Raw genomic sequence first — 17,453 nt, 5'->3', positions numbered from 1 at the left:
ACGGCTTTGTGTCTGAGTTGCACTCTGGCTGCACAAAGAACTCAGCTGGTGTCCAGAACTTTCCGGGGAGCCCAGGACGGAACAGGGAACTATCTCAGACCTCCCCAACCTTCCCCAGCTGAGGTTGCGCCTCCCCGCCAACCCCGAAAGGCTGGCAGCGCATCCTGGAGGGAGGGCAGGCAGGCTCCACGCGCGGGTCTTCTGCGCATGCCCAGGACCGCCTTCTCCTCTGCACTCTCGCCTTCTGCTGCTTCTGTTTGTCTCTGGCTTCGCTTAGGAGGCGGTCCTGGGGTCCCCGAGTCTGTGCGATCTCCCGGGCCAGTGTCACCTGAGGAGGGAGCCGCGGGTGAGCGCGGGAGGCTTGGGCGAGGACGGGGGCCTCGCGCGGCCCCTGGGAGGCGCTCTGTGGGCCCCTGGGCGGCGGGACGGGCGTCTCTTTCGGACCCAGAACTGGACCCCCCCCCCACGTGACCCGCCTCTGCACCGAGCGGGGAGAGGGGGCGGGGAGGACGGTTCTGCGGCCACAGGAGGGCGTGGGGGTGCATCTGGTCGGTGGGGAGGCGCGGTGCTGCGGGAGGAGGGTGTGCGTGTGCGAGACGTGCTCCTTGGGGAGCTGGGTCTGCGGGGAAAGGCTCCCGCGCTGTCTGTCGCCGCTTACTCCGCTGTTCCTCTCCAGACGGACGGACAGGCTCCTTGGTCTCCCGGTACCGTTCTGGGTCTGCGGTGCTGCCAGCCATGCCCATCCCTGCGTCTTGGTAGATGCTGTGGCTCTGCCCGGACTTGCAGTAGCATCCAGGAAGAAGTTTCAAGGATTAGCTCTTTGTGCCTCATTTTTCTTCCGAAGGTTAGTGACTCATTCAGGAGGACAGCTTTGTTAGTGGTGAAGACTAAAGGCCAGAGCTCCTGTCTCTTTTCCACACAAGTAGAAGTTTTGTATAAAAGATCCTTTTGAGAAATGACAACAAAGATAAATTAAAACATAGACCTTTCCTTAAAGCACTGCTTTTTATAATCTTAGGAGTCACTATCTAAAGAATTTAGTAATGGTAGTAGGGACATTGATAAACAGCTTATCCCTCAGTATTCTTCACCACAGGTTTGGTGAAGGGTTAATGTTCCTTCATTAGGTGTGTTTTTTGTTTCAATCAGGTTTGTCATTTAAATTTTTTGTGAACATCAATGGATACTTAAACTATTAAAAAATCCATAGGAAGCAAATATTTATATTAACCCACTAAACATTTTATGCCCCAAAGCAATATATCTCTATATATAAAAGGCTAACATGCTAAGTGTCTGGCCAGTCGCTATGACGTGCACTGACCACCAGGGGGCAGACACTCAACACAGTAGGTGCCGAGCTTCAGTGACTTGGCAGTGGCAGTTTAGAGTGACGCACCCGAGACCAGAGTGGAGGGAGCCTGATTCCTCACAGGGCCATGCAATTCCACCTTTGGCTGTGGGTTATGCTGTTGCTGGGGCACTGTTGGCCCGAATCTGGTTTATTGCACACTTGCATTTGCGTTCCACACCCTATATGACAGCAACTTTGCATAGTGCCCTCTTGCACTCCGGGACCCCTCGTGGATGTCGGAGAGCTGGTTTCGGCCTGATTTCTGATCCCCGCAGGCCAGGCTGAGGGACCCCACCTGCTGGAGGGACCCTGCTTACTCTTCAGGCACCAGGGAGGGACTGCAGGGAGGTTGGCTCCAGGGCGTGTCCGGTCCATCTCGCCTAGTCCCACCCTGCCGGCCACCTTCTAATTAATTTCCTTTCAATGTGCATGAATCTGTGCACCAGGTCACTAGTATGATTATATTAGAGTCAGATAGGTTGTCTTTCACCATTTCCCTCTACCTTCTGCGGGTCAAAGGGATATTGACATTCCTCCTGTCTACTGGGGGGGGGCGGGGGCTTCCCAGGGCAGGAGAAGTCAGGAGCTGCTGGCAGGCCAGATCTTTCATGACTTCATTCTTCTGCTTGTAACCCAGCATGTCTTCAAAGTTGCCTACACTTTTGCAAGAACACCAGAAAATGAACAAATCCCAGGTAAGTTGTTTGTTTGTCTCCACTTTATTTTACAATAGACTTTGTGTAATTTCTAAGAGTCCATATGTTAAGATGGGAAATTAGGAATAGATAAAAGTCAAACTTCACTGAAAAGGTAAGGTAACAGATCCCTACCAGGGCCACCACTGGCCTGTAGATTTATACTGATTGTTAATATATATTAGAGTTTCCAGGTTGACTTGCAAGTATGTCTCTGATGTTTCTGATAACCATGGTAGAAAGGGAGACACTTGGATACAGACAGATTCTGTTCAAGACCCAATGAGTGCCTCAAACTGTTCCTCACTGGAAGCAAATGTGTCCAAGAGGTGGTTTAAGCAGTCAGTTTTATGATGGCCTTGTTTGTTCCTAGCATAAAACCTAGTGTGTTTAGAGGAATGAATGGCCTGCATGCCTATTGCGAAAACTCTCCATAACTATTTTATTTAGCTAGGCTGTGTATACAAGGCGTGCAGCAAATGGTTAAAAGTTAAGTTCTCTAGTAAATGTTTCTGGGGTTCGCAGTCAGATTTTATCCCATAGCATTCTGCCTTGGCTCTTCCCCTCCACTATTTAGAACCTACCCAGGTAAAGGTCACCAGTGACTTAATTGCAGTTATCTATCTTGAACAAAAGCTACATTACCCTACTGACTACTTTCTCTTGGGAAGTCTCCTTTGTCTTCTTCTTCTTTTTTTTAAATTAAATCTTTATTGTTCAGATTATTACATTTGTTCCTCTTTTTTCCCCCCATAACTCCCCTCCACCCAGTTCCCACCCCACCCTCCACCCTCACTCCCCACCCACTGTCCTCATCCATAGGTGCACGATTTTTTGTCCAGTCTCTTCCCGCATCCTCCTCACCCCTTTCCCCCCCGAGAATAGTCAGCCCACTCCCTTTCTATGCCCCTGATTCTATTATAATCACCAGTTCATTCTGTTCATCAGATTATTCACTTGATTTTTAGATTCACTTGTTGATAGATGTGTATTTGTTGTTCATAATTTGTATCTTTACCTTTTTCTTCTTCTTCTTCCTCTTCTTAAAGGATACCTTTCAGCATTTCATATAATACTGGTTTGGTGGTGATGAACTCCTTTAGCCTTTTCTTATCTGTGAAGCTCTTTATCTGACCTTCAATTCTGAATGATAGCTTTGCTGGATAGAGTAATCTTGGTTGTAGGTTCTTGGCATTCATCACTTTGAATATTTCTTGCCACTCCCTTCTGGCCTGCAAAGTTTCTGTTGAGAAATCAGCTGACAGTCGTATGGGTACTCCCTTGTAGGTAACTGACTGTTTTTCTCTTGCTGCTTTTAAGATTCTTTCTTTGTCTTTTGCTCTTGACATTTTAATTATGATGTGTCTTGGTGTGGTCCTCTTTGGATTCATTTTGTTTGGGGTTCTCTGTGCTTCCTGGACTTGTAAGTCTATTTCTTTCATCAGGTAGGGGAAGTTTTCTGTCATTATTTCTTCAAATAGGTTTTCAATATCTTGCTCTCTCTCTTCTTCTGGCACCCCTATAATTCAGATGTTGGTATGCTTGAAGCTGTCCCAGAGGCTCCTTACACTATCTTTGTATTTTTGGATTCTTTTTTCATTTTGCTTTTCCGGTTGGGTGTTTTTTGCTTCTTCGTATTTCAAATCTTTGACTTGATTCTTGCGATCCTCTAGTCTGCTGTTGGGAGTCTGTATAATATCCTCCATTTCAGTCAGTGTATGCTTAATTTCCAGTTGGTCCTTTATCATAACATCGAGGGTCTGACTAGATTTCTTGAGGATCTCACTACATTTATCGAGGGTCTTACTAAATTTATCGGCGGCTTCTAGAAAGTTCTTGAAAAACCTTAAAAGTGTGGTTTTGAACTCTATATCCAGTCGTTTGCTTTCCTCCATTTCTGTCATTTGTGTCCTATTTCTTTGTCTCTGCATTTTTTGTGCTTCCCTGTGTTGATGGAGTGGCTTTCTGTGCTAGGTGTCCTATAGGGCCCAGTGGCTCAGCCTCCCCAATGACCTGAGGTGGACACTCTTGGTGCACCCCCTTGTGGGCTGGGTGCACAGTCTTGTTGTAGTTAAGCCTTGATTGTTGTAGGTATCACTGGGAGGAATTGACCTCCAGGCCAATTGGCTGTGAGAATCAGCTGTGTCTGCAGTGGGAGAACTTCTGTGCTGGAGACACCCTTCTGGGGCAAGACTTGCTTCAGTGGGGCTTTGGTGCTCACTGAGTCTGCCCCCTGAGTGTGTCCCTTATGGGTCCGAGGGGTTGCAATCTGGATGGTACCACTCTGACCACCGGGTATACTGGCTCCTGGATCTTTCAGGAGGTGCTAATCTAGCCTTTGCCTGAGGCTACTCAGCAGGAGCTCAGCTGTGAAGGAATGCAAGTTGCCTTGGGGCCTTGGGCCAGCTGCAAGTTTGTTAGGTAATTTTCAGATTGCAAAAGCCTCCGTGCACAGCTTGGGCGGGGCGGGTCCCAGGGGATCAATAGGGCGGAGCAAACAGCTATGGCTGATGGTCAGTCCAGCCCTAAGAGGCCCCGAGTCTCAGTGTCCGGGTAATCGCTGCAAGCACCTCTGAGAGAAGGCTGCCCTAGAGATGCGAACGATGCCAGACAGTCCAGTTTCTCCCCATATCAGTCAGGGTCCCCAAAGACTCGCCCGGAGCTGGAGTTCAGAGGAGTCGGGAGCTTGAGACTCCCTCCCGATTGAAAAAGCCAACCGTGTCCTCAGCCGCCAGCCTTTTCCGCGTCCGCCTCCATACCTGTGCACTTAACTTCCGCACCGCAGCTCCTCTGAGTCCCGGTATGCTTTTCTCTTTCCTTCTAGTTGTAGTATTTCCATTCAGTCAGCCTTCCTGTGGTTATGGATGATGCCCGTTCTGTCTTTTAGTTGTATTTTTGAAGTGGTTGTGTGAGGCAGCAATCTCCGGTGTTTACCTATGCTGCCATCTTGGTTTCTCCTCTTTTGTCTTCTTATACAGCTCTTCTGATGGCCCTCTTTTGGAGTCTTCCTCACCGTGTCCCTACTTTAGTTCTAAGTTTTCATCCTTGTCACTAGTCTTCCCATTTTATCTCTATATCTCATTGAAGAAATATGTAGATAGTTGAACAATACAGTTTATTGTTTTGGGCGCTTTTAAAAAATATATATTTTTATTGATTTCAGAGAGAAAGGGAGAGAGAGAGAGAGATAGAAACATCAATGATGAGAGAGAATCATTGATTGGCTGCCTCCTGCATGCCCCCTATTTATTTCTACTGGAGATCGGGCCTGACCTGGGTCCCTTTAATCCACAGCCCTATGCTCTATCTGCTGAGCCAAACTGGCTAGGGTGGGTGCTTTTAAATATATGAATTATCTTAATGGATATATGATACATATTTTTCCCCAACTCACCATTGGATGGCAACACTGTATCCTAAATACTCTATTTTATTGGTAGACACTTAAGGAATTTCTGTTGTTCAGTAATATAAACGATGTTGCTGTGAACATCCTTTTCATTGTCTCGGCACAAAAGCAAATGTATCTCCCGACTCTAGAGCAGTGCTTCTCAAGTGAGGTTCTTTGGCCAGAAGCAGCAGCATAATCTGGAAACCTGTTTGAAATGCAGATTCTAATGCTCCATTCCAAGCCTCATGGAAGAGAAATTCTGGGATGAGGCCCAGCAGTCATGTTGTTGTTGTTGTTTTTTTAAAATATATTTTTATTGATTTCAGAGAGGAAGAGAGAGGAAGAGAGAGATAGAAACATCAGTGATGAGAGACAATAATTGATCGACTGCCTCCGGCACACCCTCCACTGGGGATCGAGCCTGCAACCTGGGCATGTACCCTTGACTGGAACCAAACTCAGGACCCTTCAGTCTGCAGGCCGACACTCCATCCACTGAGCCAAACCAGCTAGGGCATCAGCAGTCATGTTTTAATAAGGCATCCATAGGATGCTGACACCTACTAAGTTTGAGAGTCACTGCTCTAGAGTCTTATGATTAATATTTTTAAGTTGTAGAATTTGAGGATTTCTAATTTTTCTAGGTATATTACTATTAATTAGAAGACTATTCCTCCTTCCTCTCCAGATATAAAAAATTATTTCTACACTAATATATGAAAAATGTCACTGTTTAATTTTTATGTGTCTGATTGAAGTTGTGAAGCTTTCATACATTTATGGCTTTTCAGGTTTTCTACTGAGTTTTGTAGGAATTGTCTTTTCTCAGTATGATATTTTTCTTTTAACTTAATGGTATATTTATATTTTGATACAACCCTTTGTGTCTTCTGTTTTTTTATTCTTATTTTCCTTACCCCATGTGCCTAAAGCAATTTTTCAGTATGTTGTCTAAAATTTCCAAATTTGTTTCAATATTTAGTACCATAATCCATCTGGAATTTTTTCAATAGATGTGATGAAAGGACCTAATTTTATTATTTTTTAAAATCCTCACTTGAGGACATGCTTAGAGTTAGGAAGAGAGAGAGAGAGAGAGAAACATCAATGTGAAAGAGAAATATCGATTGGTTGCCTTCCCTACACTTCCCGACTAGGGATAAAACACGCAACCCAGGTATGTGCCCTGACTGGGAATGTTCTGTAAACCATTTTGCTCATCTCTGAACAGGAATCATGGTAAGGATTAGTTGATACATCTTTTTCCATGTCACCTAATTCTGAACATTTCACATTGATCAGAAATTCCAGGCATCAGTGTCATTTAAGGATGTGACTGTGGGCTTCACCCAGGAGGAGTGGCAGCATCTGGACCCCACTCAGAGGTCCCTGTACAGAGATGTGATGCTGGAGAACTACAGCAACCTTGTCTCAGTGGGTAAGGTCTGTTTACTAGGTCATTCTGAATGGCATTTCAAAATCCTTCCAATCATGAAGCATAGAGATAGTCTACAGAGTTTAACGGTAGTTAAGATTGAATTTAGGAATCAGTGTTGATTGACCACTTTTGGGCACCAGGAAGATATTTGTGTTTACCTCTTCAATAAAATGTTCAGTGGCACCTTCATTGATCAGCTCCGGAAGCTTCCTCCTCTTTTAGAGTCCCTGACGTCTAGGCTTCCAGGTCCAAGTCCTAAATTATTTCACTTTGACAGGGTATTGTGTCACCAAACCAGAAGTGATCTTCAGGTTGGAGAAAGGAGAGGAGCCATGGATATTGGAGGAAGAATTCCCAAGCCAGAGACTCCCAGGTGAGTTAGTGTGTACTGTACAGATGAACATCAAGGGATTTGTTATTTTCCTTTGGTTAATCTAGAGGTTGACAGTTTTGAAATGTTTTTTCAAGAATACTTCTTGCCCTAGCTGGTTTGGTTTAGTAGATAGAGCATCAGCCTGTGGACTGAAGGGTCCAGGGTTCGATTCTGGTCAAGGGCACATGCCTGGTTTGTGGGCTTGATCCCCAGTAGGGGGCATGCAGGAGGCAGCCTGATCAATGATTCTCTCTCATCATTGATCTCTCTCTCTCTCTCTCTCTCTCTCTCTCTCTCTCTCTCTCTCTTCCTTCCTCTCTGAAATTAATAAAAATATAAAAAATAAATAAATAAAAGTATCGCTAATGGCCACAGGTATACGAAGAGATGCTCACCATCATTAACCATCAAGGCAATGCAAATCACAACCACAGTGAGATATCATATCACACCTGTTGGAATGGCTACCATCTAGAAGACAAGAGGTAGCAAGTGTTTGCAAGAATGTGTAGAAAAGGGACTTCTTGTGCACTGTTGGAGGGAATGGAATTGGTTCAGCCACTATGGAAAACAGTGTGGAGGTTCCTAAAAAATTAAAAATAGATTTGCTCTATGATCCAGCAAGTCAACTTCTGGGTATGTACACAAAGGAAATGAAAATAGGATATTGAAGAGATAAATGCACTACCACATTTATTGCAGCATTATTCACAATATCCAAATACAGAAACAACCTGAGTGCCCATCAGTGGTTGAATGGATAAAGAAGAATGGATGTAAGCTAAATATGTACACACACACATACACACGCACATGCATGTGCACACACATTAAAATATTTAGCTGTTTGTGGACATCCTGCTATTTGTGACAACATGAATGTATGTTGAGGCTATTGTGCTAAATAAGTCAAAGGAAGACAAGTACTATATGGTATATGTGGAATCTAAAAAAGCCAAACTTTGAAAACAAAAAGTAAGATAGTGTTAGCAGATTATAGTGTGTGCAGAGATAAGCCAATTGTTGTGTAAGGGTATGAACTTGTAAAGAGTAGCAAATAAGCCCTAGAGATCTATATAGAGAGAATAATATTGTTTTTATAATCATCCAACTTGCTAATAGACTAGAACTTAATTATTTCAACTCCAAAAATAGAAATAATTATCTTAGATAGAGGTGCTAATTATTGGTACAATGGCAGTCATATTACAGTATATAAGTGTTTCAAAATAATATGTAGACCTTAAATTTACACAGTGTTATATGTTAAATATATTTTAATCACAATAAAATGCTAAACACATACACAGATATTTGCATATATTAAATGTTCTGTGGGTAAAATCGCTCAGAGAAATCAAAGCAGGGTTAAAGAGACTGAGTTAGGGGAAACCTTAAGGAGATCACCATTAGGGCAAATATTTGAATGAAATGATTCTATGAGCCATGAGGATTCCACCTCTTTTCAGCAGGGGTACTAGTAACTGGTAAGCCCATGGGCAGGAATGTACTTGGTGTTCTTTGAGGTTGACCAAAGGAGGGGCAGGAGATGATTCAGGTAGCTATGATTCAAAAGATGAAAGTTTCATAAGCCTTATTAAAGACTTCCATTTTATTCTTAAATTGTTGGTGGATTTTGGCAAATGAGCAACATCTGATTTATGTAAGATCTTTTTCACCTCTGTTGAGAAAATATTGGGAAGAGCGTAAGGGCATAGAGAGCTCATTAGGGGACCATTATAGTTTTCCTTGTGAGTGACTATGGTTACTTAGACAAAATTGGAAGGCATTGAGGTAATGAGAAGAGTTTGGATTATCTCTGTATTTGGAAGGTGGGGCAGTGATAAAAGAACTAACATTTGTATCATCAGAGTAACAGAAGGGGAGAGGAGAGTGGTGTTGAAGTATTTAAATAAATAATGGCTGAAAACTTCTCAAATTTGGCAAAATATATAAAACTACTCATTCAAGAATCTGAACTTCCAAGAAGAAAAATCCATTAAAGGCACATCATAATTTAATTTCTGAAAACCAAAGGAAAAAAAATCTTGAAAGTAGGCGTTGGAAAATAACATTACCTTTGGGAATGACAGTGGATATCTTATCTGAAGCCATTGAGGCTAGAAGGAAATAGCACTTTTTTTTTTTGTTTTTCAACTACTGGAAAAAAAAAAAGCACTTTCAAACAAATTTTTTATCTTGGAAAATGTATTCATTAAAGAGGTAAACTAAAGATATTATTATACAAAAGAAAACTAAGAGAAAATGTTATTAGCGAACCTACTTTTAAAGAAGTGGCTAGAGGAAGTTTTCTAAATAGAAAGGAAATAACACAAGAAAGCTTGTAACTTCAGTAAAGAAAGAACTTTGGAAGTGGCAAAAGTAGGGTAAATATGACAGTTTCCTTTTCATGAGTTTCTGAAATCATTTGAACAAAGTTTATAATATGACTTGAGGAACTTAATACAATTATATTTTAAGTTGGAGGAGGAGGGATTTTAGTTGAATTAAAGTTTTACATTTCATTTGAAGTGGATAAAAGTTGGTAGAACTTCTAGACATTAGATCAACAGTAGACACAGAAAAACTGAACAAGACCACCAGGAGATAGAAGAAATGGAACAATTCTTTAGAAACCCCAAACTATCAAAACTTAATTTATAGAACACTGCCCAACCACAGCAGGAAAGACATACTTTTCAAGCGCCCATGGAACATTCAGAAAGATAAAACATCTAGAGGCATAAATAAACCTCAATAAATTTAAAAGAATTGAAATTCTGCTGAGTAAGTTATGTTCTCTGACCATAATGAAATCCAACTAAGAATCAGTAACAGAAAGGCAAGAGAAAAATAAACACTTGGAAATTAAACAAGATATTTATAAATAATGCATGGATCAATGAATAAGGCTCCCTCTCTCTCTCTCTCTCTCTCTCTCTCTCTCTCTCTTTATATATATATAAATATCTCTCTCTCTCTCTCTCTCTCTCTCTATATATATATATATATATATATATATATATATATATATATATATATATAAATCCTCACCTGAGGATATTTTTTTCAATTGATTTTTAGAGAGAGTGGAAGTGAGGGGGAGAGACACAGAGAGAGAAACATCAATGTGAGAGAGACACATCGATTGATTGCCTCCTGCATGCACCCCAACTGGGGCGGAACCAAGCCTGCAACTGAGGTATGTGCCCTTGACTAGAATCAAACCTGAGAACCTTTATTCTGAGGGCTGGCGCTCTAACCAACTGGCTTGGGCTCAAAAGAAATATTAAAAATACATAGCACTGAATGAGAACATACCATATTAATATATGTGGGAGGCAGCTAAATCAGTTTTAATAGGGAAATTTATAGTACTAAAATGCAACCAATGATAAGATGAAAGGTTTCAAACCCATAATTAAAATTTACCTCAAGAAACTGAAAAAGAGTAAAGTAAATCCACAGCAAGCAGAAGGAAGAAAATTAAAAAATTAAGAGCAGAAATCAGTGAAGTTGAAAATAGGAAAAGAATAGAGAAAACTAATGAAATAAAAATCTGGTTCTTTGGGGAGAAAAACAGTAAAATTGATAAACTTCTGGCAATATTGACAAAAATATTATGAACAAATATTGACAAATCACCAATATCAAGAAAGAAATGGAATATCATTTCTGCATCTGTTAAGTGAATACTGTCAACAATTATGCCATAATTTGACAATTTAGAAGAAACGGAACAATTTTTTAGAAACCCCAAACTATCAAAACTTAATCAAGATAATGTACGTAATTATATATGGCCCAAAATTTCTTTAGTTCAAATTATCTATGACACCTTCTATGAATGGCCCATATTGTCATAGATAATTTGAACTAAAGAAATTTTAAATAAAAAGCTCCAATTAAAAAGGAGAACAGAAATGTGGAATATCATCACTGGAGATTTTACCAAACATTTAAATAATTAATTATGATTTCACACAATGTCTTGTAGAAAAACAGAAGGTGATGGAACACTTCCTGACAAGTTTATTATTCTGATACTGAAATCATAGAAAGGTAGTACAAAAATAATAAACAAGAGGTCAATATCTCCCATAAATCTACCAGCAAAAATCATTAACAAAATACTAGCAAATAGAAATTAGCCATGTATAAAAAAATTATATACCATGACCAAGTGGGATATATTCCAGGTATGCAGGCTGGTTAACATTCACAAAACCAATCAGTGTAGTGCACCATAGGCTAAATAAGATGCTATTATTTATTGTATCACTTTCTTAATTTTCTTTCCTATTGCTCATTGCAGGGATATAGAAACACAACTGATTTGGGGGCATTGACTTTATACCCTGAAACTTTGCTGAATTTGTATATTAGCTATACTAGCTTTCTTGTAGATTCCTTAGGGTATTCTGTCTTCCTTATTCTTTAAGGTTATTATTTTCCTAATCTCAAAAGCAGATGGTGACATAAGGTGCACATAGATGCAAAAATTGAAATAGAATCCAACACTGTCTAAAAAGAATTATATACCATGGCCAAGTAGGATTTATTCAAGGTGTGCAATGTTGGTTCAACATTCAAAAATCAGCTAATATAATCCACCCCATCAACAGGCCATAGAGAGAAAAATAATATGATAGTAATTGATGCAGAAGAAGCATTTGCCTAAATCCAACACCCATTCATGATAAAAACTCAGCAAACTAGGAATAGAGGGGGATTTCCTCAACCTAATGAAAAACATGTTAATGTCATACTTAATAGAGAGAAACTGGATGCTTTCTCCACAATATAAGGAGCAAGGCATGGATGTCCTGTTTTAACACTCTCTTTTAACATCCTACCTGAAATTTCAGGTAATGCAATGGACAGGAATATAAAAAGTATACCACTGGCAAAGGCCTTGTCTCTCTACTTGTGTGGAGAGCAAGCAAGCTCTGGTGTCTCTTCTTTTTCTAATAAGAACACCATTCCTATTTGATTAGTGCTCCACACATATGACATCATTTAATCTTAATTATATCCTAAAGGCCCTATCTTAAAATACCATCACATCTGGGATTAGGGCTTCAACATACGAATTTGGAAGGACATAATTCTGTCCATAACAAGCTCCTTGTAATTTAAGTCCTATTTTCTAAGGTAATTTTGTTGTTTTCACAGTTTTATTCCTCACTTCGTTCACCTCTTGCCTCCTTAGTTCCTATCTACTACAAGTACCTTCTTTTGGATTTCCCAGTAGTCTTAGCTTATCTCTCAGAACTGAAACATCATCTTAGCATTTTCCTACTGACAGTGGGACTTTTCCTTTCTGGGAGTAATTTTATTTGTACTTAATTATGTTTAAATTCTATCTCTTATTTTACATGGTTGCTATAGTCTCCAGCTAACTTTTTTCATAGATTTTCTGTATTTGAATATTTATGTCCTTACTTGGTGGTGACTGAACTTAGTAGTGTTCTGTATCTCCTAGTTATGCTAAAGTCATGGATTACTATAGGTAATTTTATTGCTCTCCTTATATAAATCCTTATAGTTCTTTTGGAGGATACATAGGAGATTCAGATTTAAGCAGTTGCTATTATTCCTCAGACATTGGAAACTAAATGTCTGTGTTCTAATAGCTGGTTTCCTCTCCCTGCTTCCACTATTCCAAGTTTTTCTTTTCTTTTTGTTTTTCTTCACCCAAACCCTCCAAAATAGAAAAATATATGTACTTGCAATTATTTTCATCCCTGGAGTCTGGACATCAAAGTTAGCTACAACATAAAGCATTTGTATATAGGTCACATTCATAAGAAATGTGTTAATATTTATGTGTAAGATTAATTTTTCTTATTTCTAGCCATCTGGGAACCTGATTACATGACAGAGATGAGCCAAGAAAACCAGTTTCACCATGTCTGGAAAGTTGTATTCATGAATAACAAAACACTGACTAAAGAACGAAGTCATGTAATACGAAAACCATATAGCTTGGATACAGATTCTTTTTCTTCCAGAAAAATACTCTGTCAATGTGACTCATGTAGAATGAGTTTCAACTATATTTCAGAATTGATTATCAATAAGAAAAACTATATAGGAAAGATGACTGATGAATTTAATGCTTGTAGAAAGTTACTATTCAATATTATATATGAAAAAACTCATACTAGAGAGAAAAGTAAATTTTTTAAAAATAGGAAAATTTTCAGTCATGATGAAGACCCTGTTCAACATGAGAAGGTTCAAACTTTGCAGCAAAATTCTGAATTTAACATATATCGAGAAAGCTTTTATGAAAAGGCACTATTTAATATACACAAGAAAGAGATCACAGATGGGAATGATTGTGAATATGGAAGAACATCCTGTGAGAACCCATCCTTCTTATTACATCAGATAATGCCCTTAAAGGAAAATCACTATGAATTTAGTATTTGTGGGAAATCCTTATATGTGAATGCTACACTTTTAAAGCATCATGAGTCACATACGAAACACTGTGATTATAATGAAAATGGAAATAATTTCAGGAGGAAGTTAGACCTCTCACAACGTCAGAAAACTCATAAAGGAGAGAAACACTTTGAATGTAATGAATGTGGGAAAGCTTTCTGGATGAAGTCACACCTCACTCGACATCAGAGGATACATACAGGACAGAAAAGCTTTCAATGTAATGAATGTGGGAAAAAGTTTTGGGAGAAGTCAAACCTCACTAAACATCAGAGGTCACACACTGGGGAGAAACCCTATGAATGCAATGAATGTGAGAAAGCCTTCAGCCACAAGTCAGCCCTCACATTACACCAGAGAACACATACAGGGAAGAAACCCTATCAATGTAATGCATGTGGGAAAACTTTTTACCAGAAGTCAGACCTTACTAAACATCAGAGAACACACACAGGCCTGAAGCCCTATGAATGCTATGAATGTGGGAAGTTCTTCTGTATGAATTCACATCTCACGGTGCACCGGCGAACTCATACAGGTGAGAAACCCTTTGAATGCCCTGAGTGTGGGAAATCTTTCTGTCAGAAGTCACATCTTACACAACATCAGAGAACCCACATAGGGGATAAACCCTATGCATGTGATACATGTGGCAAAGCTTTCTACCAAAAGTCTGTCCTCACCAGGCATCAGATAATTCATACAGGGTTGAAACCTTATGAATGTTACAAATGTGGAAAAACCTTCTGCTTGAAGTCTGACCTTACAGTACATCAGAGAACTCACACAGGGGAGAAACCCTTTGCATGTCCCGAATGTGGGAAATTCTTCAGCCATAAGTCCACCCTCTCTCAACATTATAGAACACATACAGGGGAGAAACCCTATGAATGTCAGGAATGTGGAAAAATATTCTACAATAAATCATACCTAATAAAACATAATAGAACACATACAGGGGAGAAGCCATATGAATGCAGTGAATGTGGGAAAACCTTCTGTCAGAAATCACAGCTCACTCAGCACCAGAGAATTCACATAGGGGAGAAACCCTATGAATGTAGTGAGTGTGGAAAGGCTTTCTGTCATAAGTCAGCTCTAATTGTACACCAGAGAACTCATACAGATGAAAAGCCCTATAAATGTAGTGAATGTGGCAAATCTTTCTGTGTGAAGTCAGGACTTATTTTACATCAGAGAAAACACACAGGGGAGAAACCCTATAAATGTAATGAATGTGGAAAATCATTCAGTCACAAATCATCCCTCACAGTGCATCACAGGGCTCACACAGGAGAGAAGGCTTGTCAATGTAATGAATGTGGGAAAATTTTTTACCGTAAATCAGACCTTGCTAAACATCAGAGATCACACACAGGGGAGAAGCCCTATAAATGTAACATGTGTGGAAAATACTTCTCGCAGAAGTCAAACCTTATTGTACATCAGAGGACACACATGGGAGGAAAATTTTATGATTGAAGTGCATATTAGAAATGTTGAGCCACAATTCAGCACCCACTACAACTCAGAGAGTTCATGCTGTGGAGGAAGTTCTGTTGATATTCTGAATAAAGTAACCTTCATCCACAAACTAGCCTTATTTTACTCCAAAGTGATGATATGGGACAAACTAATAGACTGCAACAAAAGGAGGACAGTGTTGTTAAGAAGTAACATTCAATTGAATGTCAAGTAACTACTGGTATAAAACCCTACAAATGTTTTGATTTTGTAAAAGTTTTTAGCAAAAATTCAAAGTAGGTTATGTCAAAATTTATATTGGGGACAAATCTGTCAATTTGAGACATATAGTTTGAAAATTTTCTTTAGATGTAATGTAGTATTAATAATTGTGTTTTTGTTTTAATGTCATAAACTGTAATTTATAGATTTATATTGTACAATGTACAGCTTTAAGACAAAACAAAAAGAAATAGCAAAATGAAAAAAGAGAATCACAAGAAGTTGCAATAATAGTATATAGAATTCTCCTGTGCCTTTCACCAAGCTTTTTCTAATGATTATATCCTACCTAACTATATTGTTCTCAAGTAATTGAAGCGACCCTACTTCTTTGTCAGATAAAGATCATATTCATATTTCCCCCATCTTTACATACACTATATGTGTTTGTGGTTCTATGAAATTTCATCATTTTGAATAATCATCAGCATAGTCAGGTTACAAAATAAAAAATCTGAAATCAGTATTTCATCAGGTTTACAAAGGAATAAAGATTTCACCACGAGAAGTTCTCTTGTTTCAATTATACCCTTTTGCAAACCAAATCCTGGCAACCATTGAATATGAAACTTTTAGAAAGCAGGGATAAATTAAATAATTAGGGCAATAGCATTAGATGTATACATGAAGCATATTTTGAGTTCACAGGACTTATATATGTATAAGTGGTACATTATAAAAACTATGTGTTTCAAAATGCATAATGGAACTTAATATAATTGCGAATAGGAAATAGGCATTCCTAGTTTAGTAGTAGTTACATCCGGTGCATCCCCATGTGTGTAGGGCCTGAAGCAATAGTTTAAAAGTAGGACTGCAAAGCTAATGTCAACCACTTAAAAGTTATAAATAAAAATAACAAAATGGTAAATAAAATGTATTCTGTGCATTGGGAGGTTCAGTGATGGCGAACCTTTTGAGCTCGGTGTGTCAGCTTTTTGGAAAACCCTAACTTAACTCTGGTGCCGTGTCACATATAGAAATTTTTTGATATTTGTAACCATAGTAAAAAAAAATTTATATTTTTGATATTTATTTTATCTATTTAAATGCAATTTAACAAAGAAAAATCAACCAAAAAATGAGTTCCCGTGTCATAGGTTCGCCATCATGGGTCTAGGGGTCCTAGTCTTATTGCCCCTTTCTTTTCTCATTCAGTTCATCTCAAGCCACAAGGTCCCTTGACTGCACATGTGTGAATACTCTAGCCTTCAGCCTAAATTTTGTCCAAACACTCTATTTAGCTGCCCTTCAAGATAGGGTCCAGGAGAGAAGCCAAGGACAGACTAGATGACACTCAAGGGTATAAGTTGGGCTGTAAATTCAGGGGTCTGAGAGATACTGGCCCCTTAGAAACTTTTGACTATATGAGTAGGAGGATTGAGACTGGAGTAGGGACAGAGTGGAGCTTGAGCAGGGCTTTTATGGATAGTGTAAAGGTGGTATACTCAAGTACATCATTACGTTACACAAGTAATCTAAGATTATACAATCTAGTGATTATAGATTACACAAATAGTCTAAACTTCCATCTTGGGAAACAAGAACAAATTAAGCAAAACAAAAATAATAAGGATCAAAGTGGAAATCAGTGAAATAGAAAACAAAACCTATCAAGAAAATTAATAAAACCAATAGCTGGTTCTTTGAAAGTCAATAAAATTGTTAAACCTCTAACTAGGTTAACTGAGAAAAAGAGAAGACACAAGTTGCTAATGTTAGAAATGAAATAGCGGCCTTAACCTCTTGGCTATCTCCTGCACACCCCCTACTGGGGATCAAGCCCACAACCTGGGCATGTGTCCTGACCAGGAATCTAACCAGTGACCTCTTGGTTCATGGGTTGATGTTCAACCACTGAGCAACACTGGCCGGGTTGGTTGGTTGGTTCCCTTTTTGTTTTGTTGGCAGTTTCTTTTGTGGTCAACAAAGCTTTTTAGTGCGATATAGTCCCATTGACTTATTTTTGTCTTTACATCCTTTGCCTTTGGGGTCAAATTGAT

At 39.3% G+C, this 17,453-nt stretch overlaps 1 protein-coding gene across 1 annotated transcript; it reads left to right on the top strand.

Annotated features, from left to right (window-relative positions):
* Nucleotides 1-256: 256 nt before the first annotated feature.
* ZNF33B (zinc finger protein 33B) lies at nt 257-15,958 on the top strand. The gene is given in 7 exon segments (XM_023764699.1): nt 257-346; nt 677-844; nt 1,992-2,049; nt 6,743-6,878; nt 7,156-7,251; nt 13,109-15,168; nt 15,170-15,958. Coding segments are annotated over 5 exon segments (2,583 nt in total). The 5' UTR covers nt 257-346; nt 677-844; nt 1,992; the 3' UTR covers nt 15,404-15,958.
* Nucleotides 15,959-17,453: the final 1,495 nt, after the last annotated feature.

The sequence above is a fragment of the Myotis lucifugus genome, unplaced genomic scaffold (genome assembly GCF_000147115.1).
Source record: "Myotis lucifugus unplaced genomic scaffold, Myoluc2.0 scaffold_343, whole genome shotgun sequence".
Lineage (NCBI taxonomy): Eukaryota > Metazoa > Chordata > Mammalia > Chiroptera > Vespertilionidae > Myotis > Myotis lucifugus.
Note: the sequence above shows the minus strand (reverse complement) of the source record. Positions and strands in the feature narration are given on the sequence as shown.